General features: G+C 36.9%; 1 protein-coding gene across 1 annotated transcript in view; it reads left to right on the top strand.

The window, feature by feature from the left end:
- LOC100060815 (complement factor H) overlaps positions 1-14,125 on the top strand; it is a 185,319-nt gene that overhangs the window by 54,860 nt on the left and 116,334 nt on the right. The window contains exon 16 of the mRNA XM_070255829.1: positions 5,479-5,676. Within this exon, the coding sequence (XP_070111930.1) occupies positions 5,479-5,676 (198 nt within the window). The remainder of the gene's footprint in view (positions 1-5,478; positions 5,677-14,125) is intronic.

Here is a 14,125-nt window from a genome sequence, read left to right as displayed (position 1 = left end):
TTTTCAGTAGTATTTTGTGTAATCTCCACATATTTATGGATTTCTGATTTTCTTACTCTAGTTGATTTCTAGTTTCATACCATTGCTGTCAGAAAAGATACCAGGTATTATTTCAATCTTCTTAAATTTATTGATACTTGTTTTGTTGCCATCAGTGTGGTCTATCCTGGAGAATGTTCCATGTGCATTTGAAAATAATGTGTATCCTGCAGTTTTTGGATGGAAAGTTCTGTATATACCTACTAAGTCTAAGTGGTCTAATGTGTCACTTAAGGCCAATGTTTCTTTTGATCTTCTGTTTGAATGATTTATCCACTGGTGTAAGTAGAGTGTGAAACTCCCCTACTATTATTGTGTTGCTGTCTGTTTCTCCTTTTATGTCTGTTAATAATTGCTTTATATATTTAGGTGCTCCTATGTTGGGTGCACCAATGTTTACAAGTGTTATATCCTCTTGTTGGATTGTTCAGTTTATCATTATGTAGTGCCCTTCTTTGTCTCTTGTTACAGTTTTCTTTTAAAGTCTACTTCTTCTGATACCAGTATTGCTGCCCCAGCTGTTTTTCATTGCCATTTGCATTTCTCCACCCCTTCATTTTCAGTTTGTGTATGTCTGAAATGTGTCTCCTGTATTCAGCATGTATATGGGTCTTGTTTTTGCATCCGATTAGTCACCCTATGTCTTTTGATTAGAGCATTTACTCTATTGACATTTAAAGTAGCTATTGATAAGTATGTATTTATTACCATTTTGTTACCTTTTTTCTGGGTATTTTAGTGGTCCTTTTCTGTTCCTTTCTTCTTTTGCTCTCTTCCCTTGTGGTTTGATGTCTTTCTTTAGTATTATGTTTGAGTTCTTTTCTCTTAATATTTTGTGTATTTATTATAGGTTTCTGGTACGTGATTACCATGAGGTTCATATATAATAACCTAGTATATAGCAATCTATGTTAAGTTAGTGATCTCTTATGATTGAACTCTTGCTAAAAGCTCTACACTTTTACTCCCCTCCTCTAACATTTTATGTTTTTGATATCATATTTATCCTCTTTTTTGTGCATGTATATTCATTACCTTCTTATCATGGTAATAGATAACTTTTTGTTCTTTTGTCTTTTGACCTTCATATTGGCCTCCTACGTGGTTGATCTGCTACCTTTACTGTATTTTTGCCTTTACCAGTGATTTAATTGTTTTTTTTGTGATAATTTTCTTATTCCTATTTGTGGTCTTTTCTTTTCCACTTATGTTCTTTTTGCATTTATTGTAAGGCTGGTTTATTGGTAATAAGCTCCTTTAGTTCTGCTTGTTTAGAAAACTCCTTCCATTCCAAATGATAACATTGCCTGGTCGAGTATTCTTGGCTGTAGGTTTTTTCCTTTCAGCACTTTATATATATCATGTCACTCCCTTCTACCCTGTAAGATTCTCCTGAGAAGTCAGCTGATAGCCTTATGGGGTTTCCTTTGTGTGCAACTTGTTGACTTTCTCTTGCAGATTTCAGGATTCTCTTTTTATTTTTAATTCTTTAAATTTTAATTACAATGTATCTTGGTGTGGGCCTCTTTAGACTTATCTTGTTTGGTGCTCTCTGTGATTCCTATACTTGGATGCTTAGGTTAGGAAAGTTTTCAGATATTATTTCTTCAAATTGATTCTCTGCCCCTTTGTATCTCACTTCTCCTTGTGGGACACCTATAATATGGATGTTAGTGCCCTTGATGTTGTCCCAGAGGCCCACTACACTGTCCTCATTCTTTTTGATTCTGCTTTCTTATATTTGTTCAGCTTAGGTGATTTCCTCTAATCTTTTGTTCAGCTCTCTGATCCATTCTTCTGTATCATCTACTCTGCTGTTGAGTCTGTCTAGTGAAGTTTTCATTTCCCTTATTGTATTATTCAATTCTGATTGGTTCTTTTTTATATTTTCCAATTCTTTGTTGAAGTTATCATTGAATTCATCCATTCTTCTCCCAAGATCAGTGAGCATCCTTATGACTATTTTAGTTTGTACTCTTTATCAGGTAGATTATCTCTGTTTCATTTAGTTCTTTTTCTGAGGATTTACCCTGTTCTCTTATTTTGGAACATATTCCTTTGTCTCCTCATTTTGCCTCTTTCTTTGTGCTTATATCTATGTATTTGGTCAATCAACTATGTCTCCCAGTCTTGGAGCGGTGGCCTTATGTAAGAGATGTCTTACCAGGCCCATCAGTGTGCTTCCCTGTTGTCACCAGTTCCAAATATTCCAGGAATGTCCCCCGTGTGGGCTACATGTGTCCTTCTGTTGTGGTAGGGTTCTCTTGCTGCAGGTACACAGGGAGGCTAGACTGTCACCCTGGCTTGCTGGTTGTAATTCTCAGCTGCATGCTGCAGCCATGGTCTCTTTAGTCACCTTCTTGGGCATGGGGAGCCCCAGGACAGTTGGCTGAAGTCTAATAACACATTCCTGCTGCAGTTTTTCTGTTAAGTGAGTAGGTTCCCAGTGTGGCAGGTTGCTAGGCTCAGTGGCCTACAACAGCTGTAGGTCTCTGGCCTGCAAAGCTGTTGTCAGCTCTTTCAGGAGTGCAGCTGAGTGAGACTGGTTCTAGGCATGGTAGCACACAATTTTTTCAGGCATTGTAAGTTGGTGCCAATCCCCTATGTGGCTGTTTGAGAAGAACAAGTCTGCTACAGCTGACAAGCCCTACCACCCACAGATCTATCTATCACACAACCTATCAATGAAGTCCTGCCCTTTGTGCATTCCCTGTCCCACTGAAGCAGACACACTCATCCCACTGCAGAGGTCCTACACATCCTGCCTGTGTGGGCTCACAAGTTTTCTGAGGGCTTACTCTTGGGTGGGACCAGTCCCTAGGGTGGGCTGCCTGTCCTAGCTGAGCTGGATTAAACTGGTGCTCTAGTTTCTGTGGCAGACCCTGGGCTAACAGGCCAGGGGAAGAACTCCAATGGCATCTGCCAGCATCTGTGTCAGCGCACCAGTACTAGGTGACAACAATGGCTGCTGCCGATGTCTTAGGTCCTGGAGAGGTGGTCTCACCCTGGGGAGGTCTCACCCCTTGCTGAGATGCACACAAGCCTATCAAGTGAGTCTCTTTTCACCAAAGGACTGTGCACATCTCTTTTGGGTGATTTTATGTTACTTTTCAAAACAGGTGAATTTGTGTGGGGGCCGTTTAAGAGTAGGCTTTTATTTCCCTACATCTGATAGCTTTTCTGTGGGTATTCCCCATTGTAGTTAATATCCAGCAAAGTCAGATATTATGACACTTATCTTGGCTGTGCTGAGTCCAAAAGGTGCTTATTGTGGCAATGCTCTCCTGCTCAGATCCCCCATTCCTCCAGGGAACACTTTGTACCTTAAGATTGCTCCTGACCATGAAGTGCCGTGGCTAAAATATGACTTTTTCCAGTCCTGGAGGGAATTTCTGCCTCTTCCACCTCGCTCTTGTCATGGGGCTTCTTTACATTCAGTTTTCAGTTCTCTCTCTGGGTAATTGTTCCAAGAATAGTTGTAAATTTGTTGAATCCGTGGGAAGAGGTGAGTTCGGAGTTTTTCTACACTGCCATCTTCCCAGAAATCCTATCTTTTCCTTTCTATTTGAAGAATTCCTTTAGTAATTCTTCAAGCATAGATCTGCTGGAGACTAATCCTCTCCATTTTCCTATGTGTGTGAACTTCTTTATTTCTCCCTTTATTCCTAAAGAATAATGTCACTGGATGTAGAATTGGAGTTGACAGTTCTTTCCTTCCTGCACTTAAAAAATGTTGTCAATTCTCTCTGGCTCCATGGTCACAGATGAGAAACACACTGACATTAGAATCCTTTTCCCCCTACAGTTTGGTATAATTTCTATGTAGCTTCTTTTGAGATTTTTCTTTAGTTTTCAGTTGTTTTATTATTATGTGTCTTGGCATTAATTTCTTGAGATTATCCTGTTTGGCATTCACTCGCCTTTTTGGTATGTGGGTTTATGCCTTATGCCTAATTTGGATATTTTCAGCCATTATTTTTTGAATTTTTTTCTCATCTCCAACCCCTTCCTTTTCTCTTTCTGGGTCTCCAGTCTCTTGCTGTCTTCCCATAGGTCCCTGAAACCCTGTCCATTTTTTTTGTTTTCAGTCTGTATTCAAAGTGAGTAATTTGTATTGTTTTGTCTACAAGTTTATTTATCCTTCTATCATCTGCAATCTATTATTCATCCCATCCAGTGTAGTTATTTTATTCTGTTATCTTCTTAAGCTGTATAATTCCCATTGGAGTTTTAAAACCACTGTAAAATAATTCCAACATCTGTATCATCTTAGTGTTGTCTTCTGTTGATTGTCTTTTCTCTTTTGAGATTTTCCCCGTCAGTAGTAAGATGAGTGATTTTCAGTTGTATTATGGACATTTTGAGTATGATGTTTTGAGACTGTGAATTTTATTGAAATCTTTTATTTATCAGACCTCCACTACTGTCATGCAGTGTGCTAGTTCAGGCTTCCCACTTGGCCTCCACTGACACCACAGAAAAGGGGAGAGGTGTCTTGTTCCCTCAGAGAGTGGGTGGAAGTACAGTTTCCTCACATGGTCTCTGTTGATCAAGGTGGGAAGTGGGTTGGTCTCAGGTTTCTTCTATAGTGCTTTTCTAGAGTAAGTGGAATATTGCAAAAAATGGTTGTGTCTTGCTAGGCTGCTCTTTTCATGGGCTTCTTTTGGCTAAAGAGACAAGGCTCTTTGTGGAAATGTTTTCAGTTTTTTTTTTTTTGCCTGAACTTTATATTATTTATGCGTTACACTCTCCTTCAGTCTCCAGTCTAGGATACGTGGAAAGAAAAATGAAAACCACAAAACCTCATTGCAGTGTAAGTCCCCGAATCCCAAGGTCCCTAATCAGATCAAGTTTCTCTCTACATCTCTTACAATCTCTTATGGTGGTTTTTATAAGATTTTTAGCTATTCTTAGCAGAAGGAATAAACGGAAATATTTCTATTTCATCTTGTCCAGAACAGGAAGCCAGTAATTCTCTTTCACATTGTGAATTTCACATAAATTAGAAATTTCACATAAATTTCTGCTTGAATTTTATTAGAGGAGTTGATGTTTCTTTTTTAATCAAAATGAAAATCAATAAAAAATGACTAGAGATCCAATAGGCACCGTAGTGTGTTGTGTAAAGAACAGGAATATTTCTTTGTTTATCTTATCTATCCCCCTGTCTAGCATATATTTACTAATAAAAACATTTTTTAATACTGGAGTATTGCAAAAATGACAAACTTGTTAATGGTTTATAAGGCTTTCTTGTGGGGTGAAAGGAAGGGCTTAAAAATGTGACTCAGGTTAAGTGATTCAAATTTCTTCAACAAATCATTTCTGCCATCAGAAATCACAAGTCTTGATATTACATATTGTAATATATTTTTATTTGCTTTATTTTGATCTGTGTTTTTCTTTGGTTTTTCAATAAATGAAATCATATTTTTATAGTGTCTAAAAGAAAATGTGGTTCCCCTCCACCGATTGACAATGGAGACATTACCACATTCCCATTACCAGCATATTCTCCAGGATCAACAGTTGAGTACCAATGCCAGTCCCTCTACGTACTTCAGGGAAACAAGATTATAACATGCAGGAATGGAGAGTGGTCAAAACCACCAAAATGCTTAGGTAAATATTTTAATAGTCTCATGAATCTTGGGAAAATCTGTGTAATGAGTATGATGTGCTGTTTATAACAGAATTTTCATGGATTAACAAGCAAACATTCTATTGAATGCTTGCTACCAAATATCAACGTGTAAGGAAATAAGGTTTGTAAAATTCTTGTTGAAGCAACAACTGTAACAATATATTCTTTAATGAAAGATTTTCATGTGATAATTGAAATTATGAATCTGATTATAAACTTAGGTTATCACACGTTAGACATCACACCTTGCTTTTACATCATTAATTGTTTAAAATGATTTAAATCTACATGATGGATTTTCAATGAGTTGGTTTAGAAAACTTTTTAAGAATGAAGTCCTGAACCAGTGTAAAAGACTCTACTTGAGTCTGAAATTTTGTGGACAATATTTGTGTTCTCCTTAATGTTTTATGTTTTTTTTTTGTTGCCTTCAGATGCATGTGTAATATCAGAAGAAATCATGGAAGAACATAAAATACAATTACGATGGAAATATCAGAAAAAAATTTATTCTAAAACAGGGGAGACTGCTGAATTTATGTGTATACCTGGATATCATAAAAAGACAGCGCCCGAAACATTTCGAGCAACCTGTCGAGAAGGGAAACTGTTGTATCCCACCTGTGGATAGAATCATGGTTAAACCGCAGTCATAGAATTCACATATATACATTTATTCGAAATTTGTTGTTATTAATCCACTTCTTCTTAGTTTATTTCTTGAAGTATTGTTTAACTCATTTTTACTCATACATCAGAATTTGTGTTAAATATTATGTAGACAATGTTAGACACCAATGAATCACTTCTAAAAGGACCTCATTAAAACTTGGCTAACCAAAATGCTCTGTGTCCTGTTCATCAATACCTATGGCTAGAAACTAGGTGCAATCACTTCAGTGCCTGCTTCCATCCATCCTTCTCCCAACTGTCTCAAAGCTTCTCCGCAACTTCTGAGGCTTTCTGAGACTATTTCAGAGGAAATGGAAAAAAAGGGCTATCTTCATCTTCAAAATAATATCACTTCTTCACAAACACATAAAAACCAAATTATATTATATTTATGTTAGTAATAAGATTTAGCTAGTTATTACTTACTTTTTCTTATTTATCAATAGATAAATAACCAAAATTGATAAATATACCAAAAAGTGATGAAATGCATGATCTTTCACAAGACGTCTATCTAACACACATCATTATTCAAACAAATCATAAAAAGGAATCATAATGTAATTGACTGCACAGCTAGCATAACCTTGACTTGAAGTGTGATTTAAAAAAGCCCCCAATATCAAGTATAAACACACACACATACACATACTATGCTTTGACCACTCAATAAATGTTTATAGAACAAAGATTGGCAGGAAGTACAATAAGATATTTGCAATAACTAGAGTTAAATTTAGAGATAGTAGGGGTAAGAGTTGATGTTTAACTCTTTATACTTAGCTGTATTCTCCAATTTTTCTATTTTTAGTGTTTCTCACCTTTGAACCACAAGCATATGTTGTTTTAGAATAAAGATATATAAAAAGTGAGATAATGCATGTGGAGAACTCTCAAGACCTCTTTAGTAATGATCTTCAGATCTAATGACTTTTTCATGATTTTGCTGGTATAAAGGCTTTTGGAATTTATTCAACCTCAGGAGTCTGAAATATGATTTTTATGTTCATACATTTCAAACAGCATAATTAGTTAAAATCGTTTGACTTTAAACACTTTTAGTTTCTACAAAAATATGAAAGCTTCAAGATAAAAATAAAGGTATAAATAATTAAGGTAAAAATATCTTAAGGTGATACCTCGTTACTTTGTATTGCATCAAATCAAGTGACAATTTTAGAATGAGGGCCTGGCTGTCGCCAGTGGAGCCAATTCGTATAAATCTAAATCACTGATGACAGCCAATTTTCTCACATTTAAAGGAACATTGTCACAATTGGCAAGTAATCTTTGCTATTAATGTTAACATTTGTGTATACCCTATTTCTCCAAAAACCTTTCACATAATGGTTGTGTAATTTATTTTTGACTCTTGCCTATAATCAATTATTTCATTATTGGCTGAAAAGTAGTGATTTTTAAGATCAATTTTTATCATTTTTCTGCATTTATTAATTGTCTTATGTAAAGATGAATGTTAATTTACCAACTCTGTGTAAACTAAACTTTCACTTAAAAAGATATGGTACATCTCTATTTTGGCTGTTTAATTTCCAATTTTTGGAGCAGAGACTTGATATGTAGTGACCTTCCACGATGACTTTAAAGAGGTTTTTGCTTCTTTTTTAAAAATGAGATGTGTATCATCATAGCTTAATGATTTTTTACTTACTCAATTTTTCACAATCAATTATGCTCATTATTGTATTTGAAGCTCAAACTATCCCACATTTGGCAAGTGGGTAATTCTTGAAGCTGGCTCCTGAATGCTTTTGTTGTGTCCTAATTAGTCTTCAAGTATTTCTCTTCTTTTTAGCACAGCACCATGTTCCAGGCTCATGGGGCACTTCGCCTGCTCAACACCCCTAATCATATGTCTTGCCAAAAAGGTCTGATTTTTTTTATTGAGGAATAGTGTGTAGAACACAAGAATTGTGCTTTTGGTGCTAGACGGGAGTATTCAATAGTGTTGAAATGTCTTTACTTCTAGGGTCTTTTTGTTTTTAGACTTTTGAAATAAAAAGGAAATTTGAAAATCCTCAGTTCCTATTAGGTTTTACGATTCAAGTTTAATAACGGGGTTAAAACAACCTTTTTAATACATTTTCTGTCTTTTCTCTTTACTTAAATATTCTTATTTTTCCATGTTCATGAAAATAATATCAAAAGTGGATGTAAACATTACTATTAGCAGTTAAACCTGTTGAATGAGGGTTCAAATGTCTTTGCATTTATTTTGTTCCAGTCTATTTGACTCTGAGCGTAAGTATCCTCTTCAAAAAGACTTGAAATAATTCTGATCTCTGGTTGCCTTACTTACCAAATTAACAGAATTTTACATTTATTTGCATTAGTATCGTTTTTTTTTTTTCAATTTTAGAGTTTTCTCCTTCTTTCTCTCTTTCACATTTTTTGGAATGTGAAAAATAGCTTCATGTTTTAAAAGTCAAAATTATACCAGAAGGGTCTATGTAGAGTAGTCTTACTTCCATCATGCCTGTTTCCTCATTTAATGAAATTATAATTTTATTAGTTTCTGAAATCCCTCCAGTGTTCACTAATCTCCTTTTTTTTAATAGAGAAGGGAGATTGCTTTAAGCATTTATATTTATGTTCTAGTTTCATTTTAGAATGTATCTCACTCAGGCCATTCTGATATTTTACTATTACAGATAAGGAATTGTATGATGAATACACTCGTGTGGACCCATTATCAGGCTATATTGCTGGAAGTGAAATGAATGGATCATTAGGCAAATGTATTTGTGAATTTCTTAGATATTTCGGATTCTTTTCCATAAGAGTGTTGTACCTTATTCTATAGTGTTCTAGAAGGACTATTTTCCTTGGCCTTGTCAACAGAGGATGTTGTCAACTTTTTGGATATTTTTCCTATTTGGTAGATAATAAATGGTACCCCTGTGTAGATTTAATTTGTATTTTATTATTATGAATGTGCTTATTTTCATTCAAGGTGTTTAAGGCCCATTTGCTTTGTTTTGTTATTTTCTCTTAATTTTCTGATGAAGACACTAGTCCCTTTTTCCTATTATTATTCTTTGATTTAGAAATAATGAGATTATCACTTTTCATTTTCTATTTCTGTGATATGAATTAGACATATTTCCCAATTTGTTATTTGGCTTTTGAGTTCATGTTAATTTATCTAGACAGAAATTTTCAAATTTTATGCACTTAGAATTATCAATCATTTTTTATTTCCTCAAATTCTGAGTCAAAGATTTACATGTCATATTCTTAACAAAGGCACCCATTGTTTTTGTATTAAATGTATGGAAACTTTTTCTTACTTGGAGATCTCTAAAATTAAAAAACAATGTGAAATTATGTATATATTTTACTTTTTAAGTGACTCTCCAGTTGTCTCGACAGTATTTCTTCAAAACACTATTTTCCTAGTCATTTGAAATGTGACCTTAATCACGTAACAGTTTCTTTTGGGAATGTGTCTCTTTTTATACTTTCTATTCTAATCTACTTTCTTTCCATCCATTCTTGTGCCAGCATCAACTGTATAATTGTAAAGGCTTCTTAGATGTGATATGCAGTGGGACCAGCCATCAGGTAACTTTTTCTTCATTTTTAGAGCTTTCCCGGCTATCGTTACCTGTCCCTAGGAACTTTAGAATGAACTTGTCTGACTCCCAAATAAAAGCTGTAGGTATTTGCGTTGCCCACTCTGTTGAAGATCAGTGGTCTTCAGTTCAGACATTCATTCTAACAGGAAACTAATAGGAGGTTCTGGCACAAGTTGTCCCAGATCTGCTGAAAGATTAAGGGCTGAAACTACAGCACATCATAAAGCACAGCACCAGGAGTCCTTGCAGCCATCCATGTCTATACTGCATCTCCCTCAGGTGACACCTTAGAAGAAGAAAATGAAACCTCTGTGACATGACGGGTGTCATCTAAACTAGGACTCTTCAATTCCATAGGGGTCCATATCTATCAAAAGAGAATTTTATCAGAGCTTCCAGGACCTGGCAAGGCGGACGATGGTATACAAATTACAAGACTCAAAAACCCCAAAGTTATGGCTGTCCCCCAGGAATTATCAATCTCAGCCTTGCTCCTGCTAACACATATGATATTTCCTATTTCCCAGGTTTCCAAGGCAGCTGAATTAGAAGACAACAAACCCTGGGTTCTTTTCCAATAAAAAAAGGAGAAAGGGATTTGTGAAAACTTTCTCAGAGTAAATTTTTAAGTTGTATAAATGTGTATATGAACTTTAGACATTGACAAAATGCTGCTGAGGCATCCTATTCAAGATTTTATATTTTTATTTTTGTGCAAGTGTTTACTTGCGTCCTCTAGGAGGAATATTATGTTGTCTTCCTCAGATATGTTTTGTACATTTCCGTGTAACAGTTAGACTCAACGCATTGGTTCCCTGACCAGTGCAATGAGGGCTATTATGGTGGAAAATGCCAAGCGAAAGCCAGTAGAACTGCCTCTACTTAGAAAAATAGCAAACCAAAAGCAATACTGCATTCCTGGAGAGATTGCAGACATGAGGGCAATCATCAAATATTTGAAAGATGCAGGAGTGGTGATTCATGCCACATCCCCATCAACCTGCCTATTTGGCTGATGCAGAAAACAGATGGATCTTTGAGAAGGACAGTGGATTATTGTAAGCTTAACCAGATGGTGGGTCCAATTGTAGCTGCTTTACCAGATGTTACTTCATTGCTTGAGCAAGTTAGCACATCTCCTGTAATATCTTAGAACCTGCTAGTATGCTATGATTGATCTGGTAAATGATTTTTTCCCTATCCTTGTTAGTAAACACCAATAGAAGTTATTTTCTTTCAGTAGACAAGGTCATCAATGCACCTTTACCATCCTATGTCAGGAATATATCAACTCTGCAGTCCTATGTCATAATTTAGTTTGTAGGGACATTGATTATCTTTTCCTTCCACAAGGAATCACTCTGATCCATATATTGATCATATCATACTGATGATACTCTGGCCTGCTTTACAGAAGGTTCTGCAGAATATGCAGGCACTGCCTGAGAGTGGACAGCTACAGCAATGTCCTGGGAGATCCCTGAATGATAGTGGTGAAGGGAAATGTCCTGGGACATCTCTGAATCATAGTGGTGAAAGGAAATGATCCAGGAGGCCAGTACTCTGAGTGGAACACCAGGCTGTTCATTTTGCTTGGTTAAAGAATTGGCCAGATATGTGATTGTAAACCATTTTGTAGGTTTAGGCCAATGGTCTGGGTAAATGGTCAGGGACTCAGAAAGAACATGATTGGAAAATTGGTGACAAGGAGATTAAAGGAAGTGATATGTGGTTAGATCTCTCTAAATGTGCACAACATGTGAAAATGTTTATATCCCATTTGAATGCTCACCAAAAGGTGAGCTCAGCAGAGGAGCATTTTAATACCCAAGTAGATAAGATGATCCATTCTTTGGGTACCAGTCAGCCTGTTTCTCCAGTCATTTCTGTCAATATCTAATGAGCTCATGAACAAAGGGGCTTTGGTGACAGGGATGGAGATCATGCATGGGCTCAGAAACATGGACTTCCACTCACCATGGCTGACCTAGCGATGGCCACTGTTGAGTACCCAGTCTGCTGGCAGCATAGACCAACACTGACACCCTGATATGGCACAATCCCTGGGGTGATCAACCTGATGATAGGTTGATTAAAGTGGACCACTTCCATCATGGAATGAACTGTGTTTTTTCTTGCTTGAGCAGATATTTACTCTGGGCATGGATTTGCCTTCTCTTCACAAAACCCTTCTGCCAAAACTACCGTGCATGCACTTACAGAATGCCTTATCCACTGTTATTGTATTCCACCCAGTATTGCTTCTGATCAAGGAATTCACTTCACAGCAAATGAAGTGCAGAAATAGGCTCATGCTTTTTTCATCCACTGGTCTTACCATCTTCCCCAGCATCTTGAAGTAGCTGGCTTGATAGAATGGTGAAAAGGCCTTTTGAAGACTCAATTCCAGTGCCAGCTGCATGGCCATATCTTGCAGGGCCATGACAAGGTTCTCCAGCAGCCTATAGATGCTCTTAATCTATAATCCAAAATATGGTGCTGTCTCTCTCTTGGCCATGATTCACAGGTGCAGGAATCAAAGGGTGTAGATTGGAACGCCAACACTCATATTACCCCTAATGACCCACTAGCAAAATTTTTGCTTCCTGAACCTGCGACCTTATGTTCTGATGGTCTGAAGGTCCTATTTCCAAAGGGAAGAATGCTTCCATCAGAAGACACAACAATGATTCCATTTAATTGAAAGTTGAGACTGTCATCTGGGCAAATGTAGAATTTTCATTTAAGTGTGCTTTTAGTTCTTTGAGCACATGTATTGCAGCTGGTATAAGATTTATTTATTTTTTTTTAGTTCAATACCTGGTCCCTCTTAGTGACTCTTGATATTGATTTTTTTCTTTTGCGTAGGTCACCCTTTTCTATTTCTTTGCAAGTCTCAATTTTTCTTGGAAAACTTGACATTTCTTATAATGTGATTTGTAGCCACATGGAATCTGAACCCATCAGTATTCCTTGCTGCAGTTTGTCTGTATAGTGATTTAGTGACTCTACTGGTTTGCCTGCACTAAATCTGTAGCATCTCTCTCCTCAAGTGGATGCAGCCACTGGTGTCTCAATTTTTTTTTTTCAATTCGTGTTAATAAGCCTGACTTCCAATGGTTTTCCAGTAGGTCAGCAGAGCTAGTGGTCACAGGTTGTACCAAAGAAGGGGGCTATGGGGTGCCAAGTCAGCAGCACTCATTGGGAAATCTCTGTGCAACCAGGAGAAGCCACTCACAGAGATGTGCCCTCCCAGTGGCACTCCACTGCAAAGCCACCCAAGGGAGTGCCATGGAAAGCTGCCCATGGAAGGATGGTGCATCCTGCTGGCCTCTAAACACTGCAGAAGAACACTTTCACTGCAGGAGCCTGAAGAGAGAAGCACACAGGAGGATAAATTCTTTTCTGCTTCAGTAATCCTCCTCCTGACAAAGATTATCATTGTGCCAGTCAGCAAGGATAGAATACTTAGAAAGTCCTGCTGTATTATCACAGTGTAAGCAAGGAAGGGAGGCTGGATTTGCAGCTGAGAGGCCCACACTCTCTTCTCTTTCACAAACGGTCTTTCTAAGACTGCCCCCTCCTGTCCTGCACACTTTTAAAGATCGTTCCCTGTAGTCAGTCCCCTAGTGTATCAGGTCTACTCCTGTTTTTAGGAATTTCACACATCTATTAAGATACTCTCTTTCCCAGGTGATTTCGTTTGTAATCTGTCAAGGTTGTAATCTGAGAAGGTTCCACTCTTCTCTCTCCCACACATTCTCCTTAGACTCTCCCTTCTCCAAACAGGCTGGTGTCATGAACCTTCAGAATTAGTTTTGCTTGAATTTGTGGTGATACCTCTCCTCATAGTTAGTACGAAGTTTGTAAGAATCTTGAACAATTAGTCATGCTAAAGACAGGAGTTATTTGCTCTCTTTGTTGATCTATATGTTTCTCATTTTTGCTTTTTTAAGAATGTGTAGAGAGATTTCGATCAACATATTCTTATCCTAGGGCGAACGGGAAGTATCTACACTTTGTATTTATTACAAAAGAGATTTTTTTGTACTACAAAATATTTAAACATATATAAAAGTCCGTTATCTGATCATTTAGAACATCTGTTAATGATGTTTCACCTCCGCATTTCTTATGTCTCTATTATTTAATAATATTCGGTGCTCTGTCT

The sequence above is a fragment of the Equus caballus genome, chromosome 30 (genome assembly GCF_041296265.1).
Source record: "Equus caballus isolate H_3958 breed thoroughbred chromosome 30, TB-T2T, whole genome shotgun sequence".
Lineage (NCBI taxonomy): Eukaryota > Metazoa > Chordata > Mammalia > Perissodactyla > Equidae > Equus > Equus caballus.
This window is presented reverse-complemented; position numbering and strand designations above follow the sequence as displayed.